Source organism: Dermacentor albipictus, chromosome 1 (genome assembly GCF_038994185.2).
Source record: "Dermacentor albipictus isolate Rhodes 1998 colony chromosome 1, USDA_Dalb.pri_finalv2, whole genome shotgun sequence".
Classification (NCBI taxonomy): Eukaryota; Metazoa; Arthropoda; class Arachnida; order Ixodida; family Ixodidae; genus Dermacentor; species Dermacentor albipictus.
This window is the reverse complement of record NC_091821.1, coordinates 108,458,733-108,486,051: the sequence shown is the minus strand read 5'-3', so window position 1 is coordinate 108,486,051 and position 27,319 is coordinate 108,458,733. Positions and strand designations below refer to the sequence as shown.

General features: G+C 43.1%; 1 protein-coding gene across 10 annotated transcripts in view; it reads left to right on the top strand.

Annotated features, from left to right (window-relative positions):
- Positions 1–27,319, top strand: part of LOC135907699 (uncharacterized) — a 232,016-nt gene that overhangs the window by 2,407 nt on the left and 202,290 nt on the right. For 8 of the 10 annotated variants that reach the window (XR_010566091.1, XM_070524573.1, XM_070524577.1 and 5 more), the window contains exons 1-4: positions 11,050–11,293; positions 17,456–19,027; positions 25,090–25,200; positions 25,863–26,115. Coding sequence is in view for 9 of the 10 variants with exons in the window: in XM_070524573.1 (XP_070380674.1) it covers positions 17,490–19,027; positions 25,090–25,200; positions 25,863–26,115 (1,902 nt within the window). In the remaining variant the exon portion in view is untranslated. Of the gene's footprint in view, positions 1–11,049; positions 11,294–11,390; positions 11,503–17,455; positions 19,028–25,089; positions 25,201–25,862; positions 26,116–27,319 lie in introns of those variants that run through there. The other 2 variants (XM_070524569.1, XM_070524566.1) reach the window with 2 other exon arrangements.

The following is a 27,319-nucleotide window of genomic DNA, read 5'->3' as shown; positions in this document are numbered from 1 at the left end:
GTCACCTTGATCACGCAACGTCCCATTTATCTCCGTTGTGCGGGCGACTGAAAGCGCATCCTCCCTGCGCGCGGTTACTTTCGGATGGCTCAGCGCGCGGGACCTTTGTCTGCTCATTGGAGCGGTGGCTCAATTCCGATTCAGAATACGAGCCGAGCTCGGATTCGAACTCGGAGAGAGTCTCATGCGAGGAAGAGGGCTCCGCATCGTCAGATTCGGATGTTGAAGGGATTTTATAGTCAGGCTGATGATGATGATGATGTTTACTAACAACAGCTGCAGAACACTGAAATGTGTATATTGCATTGACTATGTTATTTGTATACCAATCATAATCAAAAATAAATTGCTATGTTCATTCCCTGTTATGCTCGTTCCCTGAAACCAAGCCGACACTGGGGGTGCGTCACGGTCAGAAAGGTCCGACAGCGAAAGGATTAATAGGACACCATCAGGCATGCTCAGATCTTGGCAGAGAGATACATAGTCTCTCGTTCGTTAGGCGTAACATAATGACATACACACTGACCAGGTCAACATGTGGTCTCTTAATTTCACTACATCAAGAAAAGGCTTTCGATCGCCTTGAATATAGCTGCATATTTTAATGTACTTACCTCGTTCGGCTTTTCGTCAAATTCTGTTGAACTTATTAGGAATGCCTATTCAAATGTCCGAATTAAGTTCATTGTTTCTTCATGGTCGTGAAAGTGCACCATTTCCCTTCACTCGTAGTGTTCGTCAAGGGTGCCCTCTATCCCCAGTATACTCTTTGTGCTCAGCCTTGACCTATTTCGGCGCTCGGTACTGAGAGACCCTTACATCTGCGGCCTCCTACTGCCTGGTTGCGGTGTGGTGAAGGTGACAGCCTTCGCCGATGACATCACATTGTATCTCACAATTTTCACAGAGTACGGAAACATTTCAGGTGCTGTGCCGTTATAAATGTCGTTATTTGTTCATTGGTTCACCACAGACACGCCTAAGTCCCCTTTTCCGTCTTCAAAAGAGCGATTTTTTTTTCGTATTTTAGGCATCGTACCTTGGTAGTGAAGCAGCGCACTGACAAGGAGAAGGCGCAGACACGCAAGAATACATGACATTCGCTGCTTCACCACCAGCGAATGTCCCCCCCAACCCCCCCCCCCCCCTTACACACACACACACACCTAAAATGTCATTACCAGACTTTTGTCACCAACATCATTTGAGGTTTCTTTTGACTTGGCTTTACCTTCCCACGTAAAATGTTATTGGGGCTAATAGCTTACTGCATCATTATTGGCGCGGACGTGCACGGCTTTTAATTCATAATTTCCCTTTATTTCTTCAAATCTTGACAGTAGTATGACAAGCGGATAAGAAGCATCAACGGCGGCTGCTTCGCCTGTATTTTTTCACTCCAACATTGTTTTAAATTTCTACTTTAGAAACCCTGCACATGCACAATATATTTAAATATATAAAGAGGACAAAGTTTATTATATTTTCGAAAGAGGGGTGCCTCATAATCAAATCGTTGTTTGGCACGTAAAACCCCAGAATTAATTTTGAATTTTTGAGAGAGTAGGAGGTAGCCAATTAACAATTATTTCTAAGGGTGAGGAGAGCCTATGCCTAGAGAACGAATGTGTTGCTGTATGTTAAAATTGCTTTGCGTGCATTTTTGACGCTGAAAAAAAAGAAAAAATCCTGCAGACTTCTGTGACCCCTTCGGCAGAGTGTTTTATCAATGGTGTGTGAAACGCACGTGCATGATATGTGTTTCAGTATTGCTTTTCCTTCCAGCAAGCATGCAATGCTAATAACTCACGAAAAAAAAAATAGCTCTTTTAATAAGTTCCAACATTTATTAGATATAGAAACATTGTCACTTGCATGCAGAGGTCATACATACAGGGTGTCCCAATCCCAATTAACTATGATGCACCAAGATAAAAAAAGCAATTGCGTTACTCGAAGAAAAGCTAGTGCATATTGTTTCCAGTGCGGTCTGTTTATTCGCTTTTATTTTTTGCCACGAGTTTGATTTTGCAGCAGGTATACACTCTCACGAAAAAGAAAACCGTCATTTTAATTTGGCTTTGGCCCGAGGCGAATTTCTGGCGCGATATATAGCTGTGAGCGCACTCTTTCGATGCGTTACAAGCAGAGCCCGGATTTTGAAACATTCCATACCTATTCCATTGCTTTTCGCGTTTAGTGCGTGGTCAGAGCGGCGCTTCGGCCGCGTTATCAAGGGGCTTTTGTTATCAGTGTGATCAGTCGCTCTTGAGAAACGGATAATAACCCCCGTGTGCAGAAATGCAACTTAAGTTGAAGCCCATGCTTGACTTGATCCGAGTGACGCCTATCGGGAACGCGCTGAAGGAAACGCAGTGAGCGTCTTTGGGCACGTTAACGCCAGGCGTCATCTAAATCAAGTCAAGCATGTGCTTCGACTTAAGTTGCATTTCTGCATACTGGGGTAAGTGTGCTGTAGAAATGAGAGTAAGGAATGGCTGCTAAGCCGTGAAACCTGCTGTTGGTGCTCCTTCCGTACCATTATCAAGGTGATGAGCTGCCTTTCCGGGTTTGCGACAGGCAAATCAGTTGCTTTCAATCAGCTTATTTGAGCGCGCTGCTTTATGATACGGGTCGGAGCGCAGCCACGTGATATATTTGATATTTTGTGGGATTTCTTTACCAGCTAGCCGGAAAAAATTAGTACCATAGTGTTAGTACGCCATTAGTGCGTTCCTGAAAACACCACAGTTAGATGTCATTTGGGGGTGCCTACAAATGCCTCATTGACACTTTGATAACTATGACAGTACTTCTCGAGTTAGACAATTAATTACAATTACCTAAATAAATCTCAGTAACGAAAAGATTACTCCACTGTACTGGAAACAATATGCACTAGGTTTTCTTAGAGTAACACAATTGCTCTTTTTAAAATACTTGGTGCGTGATAGTTGGGACACCCTGTGTAATTAACTCACTAACCGAAATGAGGCCAATCCTAATTCACTTGAAATCAAAATAAACAGCAGTCATGCGCAGCAACGCTTATAGTCGGACTCAAAAGAAAAGAAAGGAGAGAGAGAGAGAGAAACTACAGTTTCTCGGGAAAGGCGAACCACTATTACAAATGCACGAAGGAAGATTACATCACCGAGAGACGCCAGATTCTTGGTGGTGCGAGAAGACTGAGGCTGTGAAATTGAACTGTCTTTGACTACGAGGTCTTGTAAATACTCATATAAGGCCGTCACTTCAGAGAACAAATCTTCGAGGTCACACGAAGTTTCTCCAAGTGCAACAGTTATTATATATATATATATATATATATATATATATATATGGGGTTCGGAAGGCTCGTCGGGCCCGAGCCCCCCCTCCCCCCTGAAAAATGAGAACTTTCCGCCTATGTCTCTGTACATATTTGCTTCAAAATTTTTGTTTGTTGTCACATGACGAGTTTTGAAAGTTTGCTCAAATACGCGAAATATTCTTCTGCGAGAAAATTAATGTCAATGTTATTTCGGCCAGTACAGCTAGAAAACTTCGCCTACTGAACCTAGAAACACCAGTCACGTTTCTCGCAGTCCATGGGGTGCTCCGTGTAAAAATATGGCACAAAATGCATTATATAGGCTTGTTTGTTGGTCTTCCATTGCCGTCTGTGTCTAAATTTGGTTAGCGTCGTATGATTTTTTTTATTTGACCCCTGAACCACCCTCCGCATAGTTCCGTACCACCACCTCACCGCACAGCGCGATGGCTGTCGTGATAGTCGGCAAGCGCTGCGTGTGACTGTAACGCGAATTTCATTAGCATCTAGGGCCCCACTCTATTGCCCTCTCCCAAAAACCATTATAAATATGGTATTAAAGTGGAAAGTTCGGCGAGTTGTTATACATTCATAATGAGAACAGCGCGAACAAGACGACGACGGAGTGAAGGAACACAGGACAGCGCTGACTCACAAATACGTTTACTGAAACACACACCAGGTATGTAAGCGAAACAAGCGATCACATGGTCTATCGAGGAACGCACAACCGGACCGCGTGCATATAGGGCATCTGTTAGCGTATCGAGCTATCTAGGTGCGCTAATTCCTGCTGAGAAAGCGCGATCGAAGGCTGGCTAATGCACCACGTGCCCTTTCGCTCTATGTGGGCTGCTTCCTCGACTAATCTGGTGGATGCATCAGTATGCTTAAACAAATTTTTTTTTTCTTTTTTGTGTGCGCAGGTGTGTTTCGTGTATATTTCGTTTTGCAGGATAGTCAGTGTCCTTTCGCGCCACGTGCTTCAACATGTGCAACCGCGTGGGACGTTAAGTCTTATAGCCTTTCAATAGTAGCTTGGAAGTGGCAACACTAATAGCTATTAGTAGTTTTACTGTGGGTGCTTTGGTATCGGGAATATTGCTTATGTAGGAAAGTGAGAGTGTGGCCGCGTGGTTGAACACGTGTGAACACGTGTCATACCTTAAGTCTGTGCGGCATTGATTGCTTTTAAAACATTGGTGAGAATTACTTTGCGGCATTTTAAGGATTTATATTCTGTGCGTATCAGTTTTTGCTAGAAGGCCCTTGCTCTGAAAGCTTCGGTATTTGCATTAGAAAAAAGCCTTGCATTACATGGCAAGAAAGCAGGGAAAGCGTGCAGTATGCGGAGGGTCCCTACGGCAGACAAGGGGACGGATGAGAATGGACCGGGAATCGAGTCAATTGGCAGACACTGTGATGTCGATGCTAGGCTGAAGAAAATGGAAGCTCTCCAGGATGAGATTGTCAAACAAGTCGAAGAGCTCAAAAATGAGCTAAATGTGAAGCGTGGTGCACGGAAGGTAGTCGAAAAAAGTCTTCAAGCAGCCGAGGAAAAGCTGAACAGGGCTGCCATTGTGAACGAGAATGGTCGTGACAATGGAACGCAGTCTCCCGACGTGACAGCACAGGGAGTGTCAGCAAAGCACGTAAAATGCGTGCAACGTGGCGAGGGGGTAGCTGGAAAGCGCGGCAACTACCTGGAAGCCGCCACACACACACATAAAGAAAGGAGCGCAGGGGTCAATGCGCCTTGTCAACTCCGAATCACGCGGAAAAGGACAAAGGGAAGCAGACAGAGGTAGGAAAGAGTGAAATGGTGATTATCGCCGGTAAATCAAACCTGGCTAGGTGCTCAGAAGCAATTGTGGAGAGAGTGAAAGGCGGTAAAAGAGTGGCGGTAGGGACATTTCCAGGGCGGACACTGGGTTCTGTCATGGAGCGAGCAAAAGCAAAACTCGCGGAAAATGCCCACGTGCGCAACCTTGTCATAGAACAGGTGAGCTAAATGACGTCCTAAAGAGGAAAGGGACAGGACTAGCCCAGCGCTTGGCGAAGGGGGTAGACGACTTGCGCGAGCTGTCGCCTCAGGTGCAGATCGTGGTGTGCACGGTGCCGGAGGTTCCTGTACGTGACAGTCACGCACAAAGAGCCGTAGTGGCTGCTAATGAGGCGATATTGAAAACGAGCCGAGGGAAAGGTTTCGAGGTTGTCGAAGTAAACAGGGAAGTGAGAAGATGTGGTGATTTTTAACGAGAGAGGGTCCACTTCAATTACAGGCTTGGACGAGAAGTGGGCTGGTGACTTGCTGTTCACGCTGTTGCTTCTTTAGGAGGCTCACGGGCGCTCAGGAGGCCAGAGTAGGTATATAGTTATGAAGAAGTTCGCCGAAGGGAACCTCAGAATAGCATCGTCGTCAATAACCGCAAAAGGAGGAAAGCAAGAAAGAGAGCTCGCCATGCAATAGGCTACACAAACATGCAGGGCGGCAGAAGAAAGGAAAAGTAGGCAGAGATTGAGGAACAGTTAAATAGAGAACAAATAGGGGTGTATGCAGTTACAGAAACACACCTTAGAGACTCGGAAGAGCCGCCAGTGATTGAGAATTATGTTTGGGAAGGGTACAACAGAACCAAGTCGGAATGAAAGGGAGGGGGAGTCGGAATGCTCATCCATCAGGGAGCCAAAGGGAAAAGAGTAAATTTAAAATGCCAAGAGCACGTTTGGTTATCAGGTACAATGAGTGGAAAGAAAACTTGGCTGGGCGTAACGTATTTGTGGACCGGAAATAATTGCACAGAGAAGAATCAAGAGTTAGTGGAATGCCTGAGCGCTGATATTAAGGGTTTCGGGAATGATGCCAAAATTATCCTATTAGGTGACAGGAATGCCCACATAAAGGATCTAGACGGCTACGCCGACAACAACGGGAAGTCAATGCTAGATCTTTATGAGCAACATAACCTCGTTATCGTGAATACAGGGCAGGGCCTAAGCGTGAAGGACAGATCACGTGAGAATTAAGTGGGAAACCGGCAATCGACCATTGATTACTGTCTGATGACAGAAGGAATTCATGATAAGTTGAGAGAAATGGTCATTGACGAGGAAGGTTGTGGCAGCATAGGGAGTGACCATAAACGCATCATATTGAAATTGGGATATGTAGTTGGGAAAGAGGGCAAGGGGAGTGCAAAATGGCCAGTCCAAATTTGAATACTGAACAAATAACAAATATAGTCACACGAGTCGAGGAAGAACTTGGCAAATGGTAAAGAGTGGGGATATAGTGAGCTTCAAAGTGTAATAACGACAGAAATACGGAAAGAGAACAATACGTTCGTTGCAAAGGAAAAAAGAAACCAAAAAGCTGGTGAAACAGGGAGACACGAGAAGCAATCGCCGAACGACAGAAAGCATCCCGAAAGCACAGGCTTGCAAAAAAAGCGCAGTTGCCGCAGGATGAAGCAGACAGTAAATGGGAAACAGACCGGGAGAAAAAATCTATGGTTCAAATACTAGTTCAAGCAAAGATAAAAGGTGAAAGTGGACGTTAGTTGTCAGAAATATTTGAGAAAAAGAAGGCCGCACCTAGAATATTTTGGAACCACATGAAATGATTAAACAGTAAGTCAACAACAATACAACAACATATCCTAGACGAAGATGAAAACAAACTGGAAAGGGAAGCGGCATTAAATTACATCCGAAAAATAAGTCGAGTCTTTCCGAGGCAATGACGAGGTTGTAGTTGAAGAAAAAAAGAGCATGAAAGAGAACCAGATGGAAAATGAGCTGGGCCTGACAAATTTGAACTGGAAGAAAGCCGAAGAGAAAATTCTACAGCCACAGGGCTAGACGAGGTTCCCGCTAGACTGATTAATGAACTAGGCCCAAAAAGCAAGAAAGCTCTTTTGAAGGCAGTGAAAAAAAACTTAAGACATAGACGAACACGAGACAGTTGGCGGCAAAGTAAAATGCACTAGCTTTATAAAGGTAAGGGGGATAAAGATAGAATTCACTCGTATAGACCGTTGAACATTCCTTCGGTAATAATATACAGGTTAGCAATGTAAGCAACCAAATTAAAGCTGCAAGCATAGGCACAGAATAATGACATTTTGGGAGAACTTCAGAAGGGCTTTAGAATAGGTAGGTGTCTGGATGATAACTTATTTGTCTTTGCTCAGTGTATTGAAATTTCAAGAGTAGAAAGCAGACCGTTAAATGTGGCCTTTTTAGACATTACAGGAGCGTATGGCAATGTATACCGCAACGTCTTGTGGGATATTCTGGAAGGGGAATGCTTAGGCTACGTTTGTCTACAGCTTTTGAGAGAGGTTTACCTTGAAAATACCGTTTGAGTTGAATGGGAAGGGATGAGGAGCGAGGAGAAAGTTGATATCAACAAGGGACTGAGGCAGGGGCGCCCTTTATCCCTACTGATGTATATGATGTACATGGTGAGGATGATGAGGGCGCTAGAAGGAAGATATATCGTGTTCAATCTCTCATACAAACAGGCGGGTACAGTAGTAGAGCAGCAGCTTCCAGGTTTATTTTATGCGGACGACATTGTGTTGCTAGCTAACAAGCAAATTGATTTGCAACGTCTGGCGAATATCTGTGGACAGGAAGGTGAGAATTTAGGTTTTAAATTTAGCGTTAGAAAATCGGGTGTTATGGTATTCAATGAAAACAGTCAACAGACAGTGTCAATAGAAGGCCAGGAAATACCTCGCGTGGAAGAATATACATACCTTGGTAAATGGATAGACGAAGGCAATAGATATATGCAAACACTTATGAAAAAACAATAACAGTAAAGAGGAAGAGAAGTGCGGCCAGAATGATACGCAGAGCGATATGGTGATACAATATCGGTACGAGGTACTTCAGGGTATGTGGAAATGTGTAATGGTTCCTGGACTTACACTTCGAAATGCGGTTGTTTGCTTGAAATCAGGGGTACAATCAGGACTCGATGGCAACCAAAGGTCAGTGGGACGCCTCGCATTGGGCGCTCACGGGAGGACTACAAATGAAGCTGTGCAGGGTGATATGGGCTGGACAAGTTTTGAAGTGAGGGAAGCTCACAGTTAAATTGATTATGAAGAATGACTGAGGAATATGGCAGAAAGTAAATGGGCTAGGAGAGTGTTGAGGTATTTGTACAGGGAAAACATTGATTCACAGTGGGGGAAAAGAACTAGGAAGCTTACCAGCAATTATGCGGCCTGTTGGGTGAGCAACACAACAAAGAACGTCAAGCGGAAAGTCAGTGAGGGTGAAATAATCTTATGGCTGGCGGCAATTGAAAAGAAACCTGCCATGAGTAACTACTTAAGAAGAAAAAACGAGATCAGGAAAGAAACAATTTATGATAACTCAAAGGGAAGCTCATTACTTTTCTAAGTGACATCAGAATGCCTTAGAATACGCACCTATATTTAAAGCGAGATATAAGAAGGAAGAAGCATGTGCTTGCTGGGGTGAAGGTAGGGAAACAATGGAGTCAGGCACGTACCCAGGATTTTTTTTCGGGGGGGGCCCACCACCACCTCCATCATTATCATCATCATCATCATCATCATCATCATCATCATCATCATCATCATCAGCCTGTTTTATGCCCACTGCAGGGAGAGATGCAGGGATGTGATCCATTGTAAGGTATCTCTTCCTGAAGCCAGCCTGCTTCCTTGGTTGACAAAATCCAGTGTTAACCTTATTCTATTGGAGATTATTTTGGTAAATATTTTATATAATACTGGGAGCAAGCTAATGGTCCCATAATTGTTCAATTCTTTAACGTCTCCTTTTTTGTGTGGATTAGTATAATGTCTGCATTCTTCCAGTTTTCTGGGACCCTTGCAGTTGATAGACACTTCGTACAAAAAGCCGCCAGTTTTCTAAGCATTGTGTCTCCTCCATCTTTGACTAAATCGACTGTTATTCCACCTTATCCTCCCGCTCTTCATCGTTTCATGTCTTGCAGGGCCCTTCTGACCTCATCGCTAGTTATAGGAGAGTTTCTGTATCCTGTTCATTACTGTTTCTAAGTGAACTATCGTGACTCCTCTGGGTACTGTATACAGGTCAGCTTAGAATTTTTCCGCTGCTTTTACTATATCTTCGAGATTGCTGATGATATTATCCTTCTTATCTTTTAGTGCATACATCATGGTTTGTCCTATGCCAGGTTTCTTTTCTACTGATTTCAGGCTGCGCTCATTTTTTGCGGCTTCTTCAGTCTTTCTCATGTTATAGTTTCGAAGATCAGTTATTTTCGCCTTGTTGATCAGTTTTGACAGTTCCGCGAATTGCGTAACGCTGTGCGGCCGCCAGTCCCATACAACCGCGTAGAGCGCAGGACTCTGCGATTCTAGACGTACTGCGCTAGCTCACCGCGAAAGGTTAGAAAAGCACCCACATAAGCACAGCAGAGAAGTGGCTACGTGAGGCGGTTCCAAACAAGTAATTGTTCTCCACTTCCGGCGGCGTTTTCTCTACTTCCTTTTTAAATAAAGAGATGTTGATCCATAAATATTCTCATAAACAACGGTTAACTTATTTATTATTCGCGTTTGCTTGCAGTTTGGTTGTTCCTTGGCTCTCTCCCTTAGTAGATCGCTTAATTTCTCAACTCCTTGCGATTTTTGTTTCCAGTTGCCAATTTTGCACGAAAAGTGCTATACAGTTAGGGAAAAACAGACGAGGTAACAGGCGACCGTCATCTTGCTTATGGGTTGAAGGGTTATTGCAGGGTTCCATGATGGACGCTCTTTCACATTATTTTATTTCCCACCTTATCTAACCGATATCACGTGTATATGATTCCGGGCATCTGCCAGCGTCGCGGCGAGCCGTAACTCAAGGAAACAATGAAGCAAAGGGATAAGTTAAACGCAATTGGCGTTTTCTCCGGCCGCAACTCGTTCCATGAGAGTACAGACCAGCTGAGTAACAGCCGCATCCCTCTCCTGGCCCCGGATCAGCCTAAACAAAGAAGCTTGAACTAACAAAAGCAACAGCTATGCGCGTGACAGTTGAATAGATGGTGACAACTAAACGCATCTCGAGTTAATCGCGCGGGTGCGGAATCTATGAGAAAACTGTCTTTCACATTACAAGAGATGGCGATAACTACCGCCATCTAAAAGGAGGGAAAAAGGCAGCATAATGCTGACCGATGAACAGCTGTGAAGTCTCAACATTGATCTGGCGGCGCTTTAGGAATGTGTGAGGAGTGGTGGATTGGATGAAGAGGGGGGGGGGGGGGTATGCCACTTGATTTCGGGGGGGGGGGGGGCCCGGGCCCCCCCGGGGCCCCCCCCCCTGGGTACGTGCCTGAATGGAGTATGTCTTATTAGACTGAAAACATCTGCCCAGCGGTCGATTTAGGCACTGCTGTCCTCTTTGAAACCCTTAGGTGCAGCGAATGCAGGGGGAAATTAAAAAAAAAAAGCGATTGGAAGGTTGGTGGAAGTAGGTAAACGACAAAAAATGGAGACGTACAAGAGCAAAGTTCAAAATAGGGTGTCGGAAAATTTAATTATGCAAATCTATCGTTGTTTTTTTTCTTCTATTTTTCAACCTATAGGTAGGACAATAAAGAATATATAATAGCAAGAATTTTGTGGCGCAACCCACCGTGTCGCTCCAAAGGGAACGATCATAACATCCATCCACTTATCCTTACATCATCTAGAGCCATCTAGCGACGCACTTGCGAATAAAAATAAGTGGGCCGTCTACGAGGATCGGCTGATCGGCCACTCAGTTAGGCTGTCGGTTTGTACCTTGTTGGCTGTTTCAGCCTATTTGCTCAGGAAATATTTGGCAAATATGCGATAGTGTAAAAATTGGCAAGTCACTGTCTCGTATAATTTTTCTTAATCGTCTGTCGCCTGCAGAAGGGATGCTACTAGTGGACGTGAGCTGTCTACTGAAAGGGTACTGTTCTTAATGAATGTAAGTTAAACTTTGCAGTTTGCTCGCAACAGCTCTTAAATTATTGAATGGCAGCAGATATGTAGCGCAACTAAGCATATGCCGACAATGAAAGGCCCGCAAGTATGTAACCGTTAGGGATCATTTGTCGGCACTTGGCGTGGACCACTTGTTTGACGCCTCCACACTGCTCTATTTCGGCGCCTGTCAAAATATTAACACATAGTAGTGTATGTATACATACGTATTGCTTATTTCATATGATGTGCACACGCTTTGAAATGTCTATGCTGCTAGAAATGTGCAACGCACAAGGAGTGCGTTAGCCAGGTGGGAGTTCCGATGACGCGTTCGCGTCAGTTTATTCTATAGTGCTTCGCGTCTGATTTCGCTCGCCACTTGCACGAGCTGTTTGCTTTGCCGGCGCCCGCAAAACGCAGTATTAGCATCATGGAAAAGTGTGCTTATGCTAGCGTGTTGTGACACGGTACGTTCATTTTCCAAGCCAAAAGATGTTTACCTGTCGATTTTAGTGTCAATAGGCCTTGATGATCGCAAAGCATAATTTTTGGCTGTAGACGTTGTTTTCTCGCACGACAACTAATATTTCTCGTGTTCTGTAAATGAAACTCTGATGGTTAACGATAAGCCTCCTGCCTTCGCATTGATAAACGCAAAGAGCATTGCACGTTATGCTTAAGACTCTTTGCCGTGTATAGTTATGGTGATCAATAGCAATAACTTGCGCCGAAACCGCAAGAGGAACAGCTGATGTTGGAGTGCATCATCCGGTCATTACGTGTATTACCGGGCAAAAACTTGAATCTGCATTTAATTTACAGCTTTCATTCAGTTCTGCTCTGTTAAAAAAAAAAAAAAAGGTTAGCTTAGGGCATGTTTAATGTACACTGGGAAGCACTTTTGAAAGCCTGCGCCAGGGAGAGCCCTATTAGTCATCCCTCCACAGCACTGATCAATGTTCTGGATATATATTAATAAATTTGAGGACGTATTTCTCTAAGTTTCATTAGTGTATATGGTTCTTGCAACAGTATGACTTAGATCACTTTCTGGTACAGATTTAATGATTCGTGAGCGCTAGACGACAACAAAACATTGCCTTAGTCTCCTTCATGTGTATATTGCAGTTGGAGAAGATACATATCAAAATTGTAAAGAAACAAAGTTCTTATTCTTCATATGCTGCATTTTTCGCTTTGTTTATATATTACCTTGAAAAAAAAAACCTTTCATAATTGCTGTCATTTTTTTCCCCCCGAATGTTAAGTGTTCCTTGCTCTATGGCTTTTATCTTGTATACTAAAAGTTATATTTTGTAGAACACTTAATCTTTTGATGTGAGGAATTGGGTTCCACATCACCAGTGCATACTCCAGCATTCAACATAGTGTTGTATCCAAGGTGTTGTTGCTGTGTACATGTGTTTGTAGCAACTGTTTCTGAAGAGTTTCAGAGCTTGTCAAATATCCATATTTTTAATATAGAATTACAGAATGGAATATGGAATGCACGCGAATGTGTAAGCTCTATCTTACTCTGCCATTTTTTTTAATCCATTGCAAGATGTTCTTGTAATGATTATTAATTTTTTCTTGATTACGTAACAATGTGAAACTACTTGCTGTGAAACATACTGTGAACATTTAGCAAAATTATTTTCTTGGAGGGTACCAACTTATTGCCAGCACAACTGGCTAATGGTCATGTTAAGCATCCTGCTAGTGATAGACTCCTTACAGTGGGGCTTTTTATGTTATTGGTTTCCCACACAGCAGAGTGACAGTTTATAAGTTACATTGGGATAGATTTTGTGTATTGCATTTCCTTCACTGAGGGTAGTAAAGAAAATTGCTGATTGTTCAGAGGGCTGGCATTCGGTATTAAATGCACAAAAGGCACACAGTTGTGTACTGACAAGTGTAAAGCTGTAACCGCAACTACTGCTTTCGTTGTCTTCCTACATTGCCTCATTTAACGGTTCCACCTAAGTCGCAAGGAACTGAAACGGCTGATCTTGCGGTAATAATCCAGGCAGTTCTTTACATTTTTTTGCAGCTTTCTCGAGTTCAGACAGTATTACATTGAGGCAAAATCAGCACTGCAAGTTCTTTGCATGTGTGATGGAAGATAGCCCTTATAGATTTTTTGCTCAGTCAAATTGCACCACCTAGCTGAATGGAAAGGGCACCACATAATGCATCAATGGAGCCTTGTGCATTGCTGTCTGCATGGCGGGGAACTTGCTGACACCAAAGCAAATAGTTCCCTTGATGCAGTGCAAGTGCTCGTGATTCCCTTTTCTGTACCAGACATTTATTTGCTTCTCTGCAGTGTTATACTGAAACTGACAAAAAGACACAGGCCTATCTAAATAATCCTTACAGGCACTTCTAGAGACTAGACCCCAAGCTGTTATTGATGTGAAAGCATCAAATGGCCCATTGGGCAAAAAGCTGGCGCCTGTAGTAGCGAAACGTCGCCTAAATTCCCATTGGCTGTGACGCCACATCGCATGCAAGTCTTGACAGAGCAGAGCAGGCGAAAGGGAACACTTGCTACCAGGTGTTGCGCAAGGGGAGAGGGCATCGCTGCGAAGCCAGGCCACCCTTACTCTTGGAGGCATCTACGCCTTTCTTGTCTGCGCACACTCTCGCCTGTGTTAGAACTTCGCCTAGGTAATTGCTATACAGAAATTAATGTGTAAAAAAACGATACATTCGAAAGGAAAAACATTGGTGGTAGTGAGTTTTGAACCTACGACCCTATGCTCAGAGGCCAAGTGCTTTGCTTACTGGGCTAAACCAGAACCAGATAGCAGGCCTGTGCCCTCTGCTTTATGACATCATGCTACTCGGACCGAAATTTCCATTGCCAAGCCCGGTGTGGCAAAAACGGTGACATTAAAGTCACTGTGGCTTACTCGGGAGCATCCCCTTTATATTCTATGGCAGTTGGGCAAGGCAGCATCATGTCACGGATCAAAGTGCACCAGCCTTGTGCTGTCTAGGAGGCATTGGTCAAGCGTCTCAGTGCGCTCGCTTGCCTGCGACGAGTTCATAACTCGAAGGACTGCTCAGCGGCATTCAATTGGACATTAATGCTTTCGCATTCACAACTCGTAAGAAGTGCTTAGGTGTGCCCGGATTTTTTAGGCTACCGCCCAACAGCGAGTGCAGCAGTGTCAATCCCTTGCACAGTTTGAGGCCGGAAATGGTGTTTTCACGACTTCATGTGATGCACATTCTTTCCATATTGTGATATATATCATGTACCGGAATCTGTAGAGTATATGCTATGTAAACTGCTATGTAAACTATGTGAACTGTAAACTATGTAAGTGCAGTTCCAAGACTGGACAAAAGACACAGAAGCACAATACTGTGTCTTTCTTTTGTCCCCTCTTGGAACTGCGCTTACTAGTATTCAGTTGTTAAGCATGAACCAACTAGCCCAGCAACAAATTTTAATGTATGCTTTGTGTTTACCTTAAATATGTGCGCAATCTACAGATGCTGCCCTACTATTCTTGCCTGTCTTGAGAAACAGCCATTATCAGAGCAAGTTATTCTGGGTTCTTGATGAAACTTTAAACTTAGTTTTCAATTGAGCTAAGCTTCACTTAATTTCTTAAAGGGTCCCTCAGCAGGCTGCGTTGGAAGTTTTGGTTATACACTTGAAGTTTGAAAGGATTGTTTAGGGAGTGTATTAGTGCAGTAATTTCTCAATTTGCTCATTATTAGAGGATATGAAAGGAATTCAAATGTTGTTGCCATGCTGCCTGGAGGTGCGCTTCACTGCCAACTTAAGCACTCTGTCTGTTTTTCCCAACTAGCATTCACAAGCAACATTCCTCCCCTGCCTTCTATATCAGAGCCATGGGACTGTGTCATGTTTACGTCATGATCCCCACCTCCTTTTTTTTTCCTCTATTTTTTTGCTGCACGACATACTTTTAGGCGTGGTTTTGCACGTTTTGCATTGGATGATTCACTGAACTAACATGCCGTAATTGGTTATATTACAAGCAGTGCATGGGACGTAGGGGCGTATATGCATGCAGCCCTCATTCTCAGGTGTGAAACTGAGCTCCTTTGAAAGGAAAGGTGCGTGGGGTTTGGTATGACGTAAGTCTATTCCAATCTGTTTTTATTTCCAAATCAGCTATTGGTCCTCTGTGATAGGCCAGAATAGCTAGACAAAAAAAAAGGACAAGGCACACTGTAGTGCATGCATGAGTCCAACCTGTATGGGTGGGCGCCCCAGTAATATGGGCAGAGCCCGAAACATTTTGACCTATCACGGAGGTCTAATGGCTGATTTAGAATAAAAACAGATTGGAATAATTAAATGTTATACTGGCCGGGCATTGCCGTTTTTGTGCTGTGGAGTAGTTTGGTACTTTGCAGGCATGATCATCAATGCATGATCTATGTGCCACGCTTATCTGTTTACGTTTCCCAAACGTACTGAGGGCCCCTTTAAAGAGCACAGGCTTGGATTTCGGTGGACACCCTCATGAGCTTTGTCTCTGCACTCACTAACAACAATCATGCATCTCTTTCCCTTCCTGCAGAACAGAGTAGCTGGCTAGAGGAATCCATCTGAGGTTGACCTCTCTACGCTTTCTTATCGATAATTTTTGTCTCTTTTTGTATATTATGTTACATTTCCTTGTGCCATCTGCCTTTGCCTTCATTTGGTGCTGCCCTTAGTGTTGAGCTGTTTTCCATCTAGTGTACCTTTGCAGTTTTCATCTGTTGATGCCTTGCACTTGCGAACTTTAAAACTAAGCATTATGTGCACTATGTGTTTTTGTCATCTGCTTTATATGTTAGAACTTTGCCCTTATTAATTCTTGTGCAAGTGTTTATTGTTATTGATGACAACTGCATATAATCTTTAGTGAAATGGGCACTTTGGATATTTACATGCCACATTCTTCTTAGATTTATGACTGTTGAAGCTGTCATTGACCCTTGCATACATGCTGATCTTCATGTACAAGAAAAGCTATTCTTGTATTGGCATAACAAAAGCATGATTTATTTATTTATTTATTTATTTATTTATTTATTTATTTATTTATTTATTCATGTTCAATGCTGCCAGTCCCATCAGGGACCATAGCAAGTGGGAATACAAAAATGAAATACATGGTGATAAAATTTCATGTACAAATTTCGTGTCAATAAGCCAAACAAGAAACACAAAAGAACAAGGTAACAATACATATAAAAAACAAAGAAATATAGATATCAAATGCCCAGGAGACATGCGCAACAATACAGTGAATACATCACAAAAAGGACAGCAAATGGGCACAAAAATACCAGTAAACACCTTCATGATAATCAGCATAGCTTACAAGAGTTGAAAAGCATATGTGAATAAGACTGCATTACTGATTACTAGATGTGGATTCTAACCGTGATGTGAACTGAGATAATGAGTCTGCAGAAATGTCTGAAAGGTTGAAGGGATTCCATTCCCTTATCATGAGGGGGAAATAAGAGTACATGAATGGGTCATTATGGCATAAATATTCTGTTATAATGTGTACATGTTTATGTCTCGATGATCGTGACTGTGAAGTATTTTGTTAGGTCTATATCATAATAGTTGTGAATCAAGTTAAATAAAAATTTGAGCCATGTTTGTTTCGCTCTCGATGATAGTGTCGCTAAACCCGAAATAGCCGTAAGGTTAGTTGGTGTTCATAAGTGGCATAAATTGCTCATTAGTTGACCCACTTTGTTGTATTAAGTGCATATATTACTTTCATTTCATTTTATTACGTTAAAGACCCCTTGATAGGGGTATTACATAAGGGGTGGGAATACATTAGTACATAATTTGCATAATACATAACTGAACATGCAAACAACAACAAAAAACTGCATGTGCTAAAGTGTTACATACTTCAGCGCAAATACATTCATGGTTTGTATGTGCTGCTGCATCAGAAATCAACATACTTAAGAATAGCAGTGTATTAGGAATGACTGAGTTGTTGCCAGAGGCAGTGTGATATCACGAGATGCTGGTGAAGTGTCTGCTGTCATTGAACTACTTTGTGAACTGTCTAGCCTTCAGCCATTTATTATGCATGGTCTTGAGCTTCTTTGAAATAGGCCTGGCCACAGTTTTTTTTTTTTTTTTCAGAATTTCGAGCTGAAGTACACTGTTCCATGCCTTGATGGGCACATGTTACTCAAGTAAGAGCAAGTCAGCCTCACAGCCGTACTCCTCTGCTCCCATGTCGGCATCCTCTTCTCAGGATAGTGCGCTACGTCTACCACGAGCCACTCCTTACACAAGGGGAACCGTCGCACCAATAGATACATCGGAGGTGAACTTCAGGCGTTGTATTCCTCCTCCTACTAAATACCGTGCCAACCCTTCTCAATCTGGAAATCTGCAAGGCAAAGCCAGTGTCACCGTGACAACAGACTTTGCAGACAGGAGCAGGAGAGCTGTGACTGACAATGCTGATGTGAACAACCCTAGCTTCAATAACAACTTTGAGGATGGAAGCTCATCCCAAGATTTCACTAACTTTAAAAAGGATGTTGTCGAAACTGGTGCAAATAATGTAACGGACAGCTGCTCATTGCGGGTTAAAACAGAGGGGGCCAAGGTGTCTTCTGAGAACTCGGAACAGATGCGCATTCAGTATGGCGCCACCAAAATCCCAACCAAGATTACAGCACACCTGAGTGGGCTCCCCAAGCCTCAGGTTGCTGTTGTGACAACCAGAGTTCCACCTGTGCCACAGAGGGCTACAAGTGAGAAGTTACATGCAGCAGCTCGAATGTCCAACCAACCAGTGGGAGAGGCTGCTGCTCCAGAAAAGCGGACTGGTTGCCAGCACAGGGTGTCGCCGGATAAGGAAAGCATTTCAGACAGGAGCCACAGCGGAGACAGCGGTAGCACCGACTACGACTCTGGTCTGGGCCACTCTCTGAGTGACCCACCTGCTGGCAATGAGAATGGCGGGAAGGCACAGAGCAGCAGCACGACGCTACAAGTGGAGTCGTCGCCTGTTCTAAAGGAGGCCGTGGGTGTAGGAAAAGAGTTCGACTCGGCTGTACTGCCCACAACGCTCCCTGCTGGAGCACAACTGACTACAGTTGATGGAACTGCCTCCAAGATGGGTGTGTATGACCAGCCGGACTCCTACGCGGCATACCGGGGAATCCTGTCTTATCGGCGCATCACTCCAATAAAGAAGTATTCAGAGACTCCTCAGTGGAAGCGACCTGTTGAACCAAAGATCACAAAAGGCTTCAGCAGCCCCACTCGGGCTGTCATCGCCAAGGGAATACTGACCAAGGGAGCCAAGGCAGCAAAGGATTGCTCACCAGAGCAGAAGAGAGAGGGAGTTGCAAAAGGACCATCAATGCTGTCAGCTCCACTCAGCCCACCAAACAAGGAAGAGAAGAGTGGTGGGTTTCTCAGCCCCACATCAGATGGCTTCCTAATCGATGATGACATCTCTGATCAGCCTGGTCTGATCGCTCTCGAGCGGTCTAGAGGAAGAGGGGCACCATCAGTCAAGAAGTCCATCTTTGAACTGCATGCTCTACAGTCATTCAGTGGGCGACAGACTAAAGTTGACCGAACATTGGATGACCTCCATCCCTTATGTTCTGATGCTGGATCGTCTTGTTCAAGCCTGGGTTCCGATGACCTTATGCTGGACTTTGAAACGCCATGCAAGGATTCCACAGAAATGTGAGTAGTCTGCTTGTTTTGCTTGATGTACTAAACTTCTGTGTGCTCGATATGCTACTTTAAACCTGAGGATACTGTAGGTCTTGTCCTGTTTCAGTGCACCGCACAATGGCATTGAGCTCATATTTAACGAAATTTTTTGAGATATCTTTTGATGTGAAAGCATCAAATGACCCATTGAATCAAAAAGCTGGCATCTGTCATGGGGAAAAGCGAAAAGTGGCACCGAAGTTCCTGTTGACTGCGATGACGCGTCATGAGCATGCCTTGACGTAGCATAGTGGGTGAAAGGGAATACCTGCTGCTGTGGTAGTGTGCCACGTGTTGCGTGAGGAAAGAGGGCATCGCCACAATGCCACGTCTCTCTTGCTCTTGGAAACCTGTGTTGTCCATACGGCCTTTTCCGCGTAAGCTCTTGCCTGCGTTCTAACTGCGCCCTGGTAAGGCCAAATCAAAACACACCAAGCCAAATGCCTCCAAGATAGCAGGCCTGTGTACTCTGCTTTATGACACCGGGCTACTTGGACTGCAATTTCCATTGCCAAGCCTGGCGTGACGAAAGCGGTGATGTTAAAGTCACTGTGGCTTACTCAGCAGCATCCCCATTAGATTCTATGGCAGTTGGGCAAGGTAGCATGAAGTGATGAATCAAAGTGCACCGGCCTTGTGCGATCTAGGAGGCATTGGCCAAGCATCTTAATGCACTTACTTGCCCGCGAGGAGTTCGTAACTTGAAGGACTGCTCAGCAGCGTTCAATTGAACACTAATGCTTTCGTATTTACAACTCATAGGAAGTGCTAAGGTGTTGTTGAATTTTTTAAAACCCATGCCGTTTGGGCACTCTGACAATACAGCACCTTTCTAATAAGAAATTTTGGCATATAGTAAACCATCATTATAACCAAGTATCTTACTATATATTTTTACCCCTGAACGTCTTGCGTTAAAATGTGCTTGGGCCTTGTTTGGGATTGTGTGAAATGTGATGGTGGTGTGGGCATCACCAAAGTACCTGTTGTTGCGGTTTAGGTGGTACAGAACTAAATAATTTTTTCTCTGTGCTGATAAAGACTTCGGGAAATTCTTTGTATGCCGTAAATACAAGTTTCTCCGATTGATAAGCCATTAAAAAAGGTAGACAAGCTGGCAAAACCTTTTTCTTCACAACTGTGCTATGCAGCAGTAAAAGGAGTAGTACTGATGGCCTGGGAGTCTTTAGCTGATCTTAAAGGGACACTGAAAAAAATATATATATATTATTGAAGTGTAAGTAAACTACCCTTCTGCAGTACCAAAAGAAAATAGTCTGGGAAAGGAGGCTTGATAAACCAGAAAAGAAACAAGACTGGCGGCGACATTGCCTCGCAAGTTTCTGCACCAGCTTGCCGTAGGGCAGGCACGTACCCAGGGGGGGGGGGCCGGGGGGGCCCGAACCCCCCCCCCCCCCGAAATCAAATGGCATACCCGCCCCCCCTCTCCCCACCCATGCCCCCCCTCCTCACACATTCCTAAAGCGCCGCCAGATCAATGTTGACACTTGGTGGCTATTAATCGGTCAGCATTATGCTGCCTTTTTCACTCCTTTTAGATGGCGGTAGTTCTCAGCATCTTTTGTAATGTGAAGGACAGTTTTCTCATAGATTCCGCACCCATGCGATTAACTCGATATGCGTTCAGTTGTCACCATCTGTTCAACCGTCACGCGCATAGCTGTTGCTTTTGTTAGTTCAACCTTCTTTGTTTAGGCTGATCCTGGGACGAGGAAAGGGCTGCGGCTGTTACTGAGCTGGTCTGTACTCTCGTGGAACGAGTTGCGGCGGGAGAAAACGCCAATTGCGTTTAACTTTTCCCTTTGCTTCATTATTTCCTTGAGTTACGGCTCGCCGCGAGGCTGGCAGATGCCCGCAACCATATACACGTGATATGGGTTAGATAAGGTGGGAAATAAAATAATGTGAAAGTGCGTCCATCATGAAACCCTGCAATAACCCTTAAACCCATAAGCAAGGTGACTGTCGCCCGTTTCCTCGTCTGTTTTTCCCTAATTGTATAGCACTTTTCGTGCAAAACTGGCAACTGGAAAGAAAAATCGCAAGGAGTTGAGAAATTAAGCGATCTACTAAGGGAAAGAGCCAAGGCAACAACCAAACTGCAAGGAAAATCGAATAATAAAAAAGTTAACCGTTGTTTATGAGAATATTTATGGAACAACATCTTTTTATTTAAAAAGGAAGTAGAGAGAACGCTGCCGGAAGTGGAGAACAATTACTTGCTTTGAATGATGCATCTACAGTTATCGATCGAACCGCCTCACGTAGCCACTTCTCTGCTGTGCTTATGTGGGTGTTTTTCTAACCTTTCGCGGTGAGTGCAGTACATCTAGAATCGCAGAGTCCTGCGCTCTACGCGGTTGTATGGGACTGGCGGCTGCACAGCGTTACGCAATTCGCGGAACTGTCAAAACTCATCAACAAGGCGAAAATAACTGATATTCGAAACTATAACACGAGAAAGACTGAAGAAGCTGTAAAAAATGAACGCAGCCTGAAATCAGTAAATAGGAAACCTGGCTTGGGACAAACCATGATGTATACACTAAAAGATAATATCATCAGCAATCTCGAAGATATAGTAAAAGCAGCGGAAAAATTCTAAGCTGACCTGTATACAGTACTCAGAGGAGACACGATACCTCACTTAGAAACAGTAATGAACAGGATACAGAAACTCTCCTATAACTAACGATGAGGTCACAAGGACCCTGCAAGAAATGAAACGATGAAGAGCTGGAGGAGGAGGTGGAATAACAGTCGATTTAATCAAAGATGGAGGAGACATGATGCTTGGAAAACTGGCGGCTCTTTATACAAAGTGTCTATCGACTGCAAGGGTCCCAGAAAACTGGAAGAATGCAGATATTATACTAATCCACAAAAAAAGGAGACAACGAATTGAAAAATTATAGGACCATTAGCTTGCTCCCAGTATTATATTAAATATTTACCAAAATAATCTCCAATAGAATAAGGGCAACACTGGATTTTGTCAACCAAGGGAACAGGCTGGCTTCAGGAAGAGATACTTTACAATGGATCACATCCATGTCATCACTCAGGTTATCGCGAAATCCGCAGAGTACAATAAGCCTCTCTACGTGGCTTATATAGATTACGAAAAGGCATTTGATTCAGTAGAGATACCAGCAGTCATAGAGGCACTACGTAATCAAGGAGTACAGAACGCTCACGTAAAAAGCTTGGAAAATATTGCTACATGCGTGTGGTATTTGTTTGTTTGAACGAGGCGCGTAGGCGCTATCACTTCAGAAAAGAGGAGGAAGAACGAACTGGGCTCGCGCTGTGAATCTAACCGGACAGCGCTGCAACCGCTGTTGTAAATATAATCTGTAAATGGTTTCTCGTCTTACTGACTCGTCCTTCGCGTAAGAATATCTACAGAGGTTCTACAGCTACCTTAATTCTACACAAGAAAAGCAGGGAGATACCTATAGAGAAAGGGGTCAGACAGGGAGTCAATGCTATTCAATGCCTGCTTAGAAGTATTCAAGCTATTAAACTGGGAAGGCTTAGGAGTAAAGATCGACGCAAATATCTCAGCAACCTTCGGTTTGCCGATGACATTGTTCTATTCAACAACAATGCAGACGAGTTACAACAAATGATTGGAGACCTTAACTGAGAGAGTGTAAGAGTGGGGTTGAATATTATTATCCAGAAGGCGAAGATAATGATAAATAGTCGGGCAAAGGAACAAGACATCAGGATCGCCAGTCGGCCACTAGAGATTGTGAAGGAGTTCGTTTACCTAGGTCAATTAATTACAGGGAATCCTGATCATGAGAAGGAAATTCACTGAAGGATAAAAATAGGTTGGATCGCATACGACAGACATTGCCAGCTCCTGACTGGAAGCTTACCATTATTATTGAAAAGTAAGGTGTGCACTTAGCGCATTTTGCCAGTGCTGACATATGGGGCAGAGACTTGAGATCAAGTTAAGAACCGCGCAAAGAGCGATCGAACGAAGATTGCTAGGCATAACGTTAAGAGAGAGAAAGAGAGAGGTTTGGATCAGAGAGCGAACGGGTATAGACGATATTCTAATTGACATCAAGAGGAAAAAATATAGCTGGGCAGGTCATGTAATGCGCCGGTTAGATAACCGTTGGACCATTAGGGTTACAGAATGGGTACCAAGAGAGGGGAAGCGCAGTGGAAGACGGCAGAAAACTATAGATGGTGCGATGAAATTAGGAAATTCGCGGGTGCTAGTTGGAATCGGTTGGCGGCAGGACAGGGGTAATTGGAGATCGCAGGGAGAGGCCTTCGTCCTGCAGTGGACATAAAACAGGATGATGATGATGATGATGATGATGGTGGTGGTGGTGGTGGTGGTGGTGGTGGTGGTGGTGGTGGTGGTGGTGGTGGTGGTGGTGGTGGTGGTGGTGGTGGTGGTGGTGCCCCCCCCCCGAAAAAAAATCCTGGGTACGTGCCTGCCGTGGGGTTATGGATTTTTACTGCATCTACTCAGACCTAGTCAATGTTTTGTCGGCAAAGATGGACTGCATTGTATTCTAAAGAAACCAAAGAATTAACTTGGCAGATTTCAGGAACTTTCATTCCGCCACAAGGCACGGATGCAAAACATACTTGGAAATCTGTGATGCCATACTGACGTAGCGGCGCTAGGGTTTTGACTTGAAATTCAAGAAATGGAAGTTTGACCTGCATTTTTTTCTTCTTATAATCAACCAATTAACATGATATTAACGAAAATAGTTTTTAAAGAATACATACTTTATCAGCCTAAACTGATTTAGTTTTTCCCTTTAGGGTCCCTTTAAAATATTTCATAACTACTGTAGTGAATATGAGAAAAATAGGCTTTAAATAGTGCAGTAATTTTTGTAGACTCATTAATATGCAAAATAAGCAATTAATTCAGTGAAATCAAATAATCTAATTATACTTATTCACTGGTGTTCAAATAGTATAATATATGATTAAAATTGTATGCTAATACAAGTACAAGCTTTAAATATCGGTTTGAATGTTGAATGTTCTTTGTTCTAAAATAAATGCAAGAAAAAGAAACCTAGAGATGCGGCATAAAAAAAATGTATTTTAGTACGCATAATACAGAATTGTGATGAAATTGGTAACCTATAATTAAGCAAAAAGTGCAGGGCCACAACAGTTCCTGGTTGTGCTATTTTCATACTCACGCAACTCTCCCGAATTAATTGCAACATTGACAAATTTGGGCTCGTTCTACAATTTTACGAATGTTGCATCAAGGTTCACGAAAAATTCTGTTCACGAAAAAGTTTCGCTTGTTGTTCTCCGTCCATACCCTTTAAAGTCTGAAAGTCTGATGATGATGAAAGGACACCAGAAGGGTACCTGCTTTTAGCAACTTTATTCAGACAACTTTCTATGGCCGACAATGTTGCTGTAAAAGTAACTGATCAAAAACAATGTGTTGCTTGTCAGTCTCTGCTGATCCAAGTTTGCTGCTGCTTGTGTGCTGTGTCTAAAGTGTGTGCTGCATCTGTTAAGATGTGTATATATCCCTGAAAAGGTGTTCGCTCAGGGCAGGCTTTAAAACATAATGCATGCTGTGAAGTCATGTCCATGGGAAATTTATGAATCTTAAAAGTTTACCCATGAATTGGCAGGTATGCATTTTCATTGTGGGCAGCCTCCAAGGTTCATAGTATTCTGGTATGTTCAGGCAAAATCAAATATTTTAGAAAGCTTTATATAAATTTGTCAAATCTAGTACTTCAAATGGAATTGGAAGCATTTATTATGTAATTTTGAATGTTCACACAACTGAACCTTGCTTGGGAAATATAAGACTGTATGTATCGTGTGGCAATTTTTTTTTTCATGCCCTTACTTGACTCTTATCTACAGATAGAAGAAGAAAAGTTTTTAATAATCTTTACAGGTTTCCCATACAATTTACTTTGCAGATACTTTGTTTTTCTGTTGCACTCTTAGATCCTGGGGGGATCTTGTGCATGTGTGTATTGCAGTGCATCCAGTCCTGCTGTTAAATATGCTGGAGCACAACTGAGAAGGGTGGCACGTCCATCTGTTGCTTCACAAGCAGAAAAGAGGAACTCGTGGGACAGTAATCACTCGGAGTAAGATATCATTTCTATAATATTACTTCTTGATCCAGGAAGTGGTCAATGTGCTAGCATGCAACATATTTATTATTTTTTCTTGAAGAAGATAGAACTGTTGTTTTTGACAGTGATCACAGGTAACATCTTTTATTATTGAGCATAATGTAAGAAATAAGTGCCACTTTTTGTGGTTGATATAAAAGCTCGTAGTGTATATAAAATGTCTATTTTGAGATTGCACACTGAGGATACACTTGATAACTACAGCTGCAACATAAGGTGGCTACAAATATACACTATTCTCTTCTTTGGTTGTTATGGCTGGTGCAGTTGTAACAACTATGGCTTAAAAAACTTACACCATCTTCAAAGTAGTTTTGCACTGTATGTAAAATGGCATATTTGTATATAATCTCCTGTCTTGAGTGGAGACGTGTTAACTGTATCTGCGATTGTGTTAAAAATAAAGGCATCAAATGACAGAGCTAAAACTGAGTAAAGACAATAAAATATTTCATTTTTGTAATTTATATCCTTTGTGATAAAGTGACATCCTTAGTCACATCTTGACAAAGGGGGACAAGGAATGCGGGGCCTCCTTTGCTGCCTCCATCTGAAAAGAATGTGTGCTGTAAATACTGGAGACTCGAGCATTCAGCCGACCATTTCCTTTGCAGTGAAGGGGCCGCCTTGCGTCGAGCTTCTGACTCACTTGCATCTCGGTGGCCTCTGAAAACGCCATCCAGTGCTACAGCAGCTGAAGCACGTCCGCGCACTGTCAGCTTGCCTCTGCGTCCTCCTCGTCAGGTGGTGATGCAAGAGTGTGATGATGGTGGTGTGAAGTTAGACTCATCTTCATACCGGTCAGTGTGCCAGGACCTCAATGGACTCAAGACTATGCTCCTCAAGCTACGCCGCATACTACAGGATGTGAGTGTTTTTTGCACTTCAAACATAGGCCACGAGGTCACCTGGTATTGTAGTTGGTAAAGAAAAAGTAAATCTTGCAAAAAAAAATAACTTTGGTTCATATTACAGCGGAGTTGTTATACGTTAGGTTCTTTTGGTTTGTGTGAGTAGACAAAAAGGATGGCTGCCACCCCAGAGCTATAAGAGAGCTGAAGCATAAAGCAAAAGCATATCGTTGGCTATGTCCTAGCTGCATTTATTCGCGGGAAGTGTCAAAACATATTGTCATAAAAAATATTGTAATAAAAAAAGTAAAACCAGGATAGACACCATTTAGTATGGATTGCAATGTGAGATCATGGGCTCTATTCAATGGTTAGGCTGTGTGCGGTGAGGACTGCGGAAGAACAGTGCGCCTATGAAGAACACAGTTGTAAACAGAAGCGGGAATGTGCGTGGCAGGACGGCGGGCGGCACGTAATACGGACGAAGATCGTGCCACAAATGCGAAGTGTATGCACCTTTGGTTGCATCACCCGAGTCCACTCCCATCGTAACTGCAGGTGATTTCAACATAGATGTATCTCGGCCATATGGAAAGTGGTTCGTGGCGTTCTCTTGGAAATGTTTGACATTTAATGTTACACAAGCATCAGTGTGCCCACGATGCGTCATCGGTCATGTATACACCTCACATTGGCCAAGAACCTTTCCAGTGTCGCCACAGAGCCACTGGCCATATATCATAGCAATCATAAAGCAATAGACTCCTTAGTGATAATAATAATAATAATATAATGATTTATTTCCATCACCATTACATTGATCCAAATAATAAATCCAAGAAAGCTAACAAAAGAAGGCTAAAAATTTAAAAAAAGCATTCAGTATGCAATGTAATAAAACTACAAAAAATTGTGAAAAAACGAAATTTATTGTGGTATGTATCTTATTTTCAGTCAACATATTCATCAACATATTTATCACCATATATACAGCTCCACTGGCCATCCACCTTCACAAAGTGCAATGGCTCTGAATTTTTTTCTCTCAATCTCTGTGCGACTAATTTCAATAGCCTTTTGGGCTTAAATTGAGAAGTATCCTGAAAAAAATTAAAAAATAAAGAAGCAAGATAGTCAAGTCTGTTAAAGCCAGTCACAATGTTTAGTTTTAATGATTAAAGGGCCCCTGAAACGGTTCGGATAAATTTTGTAGACGTGTA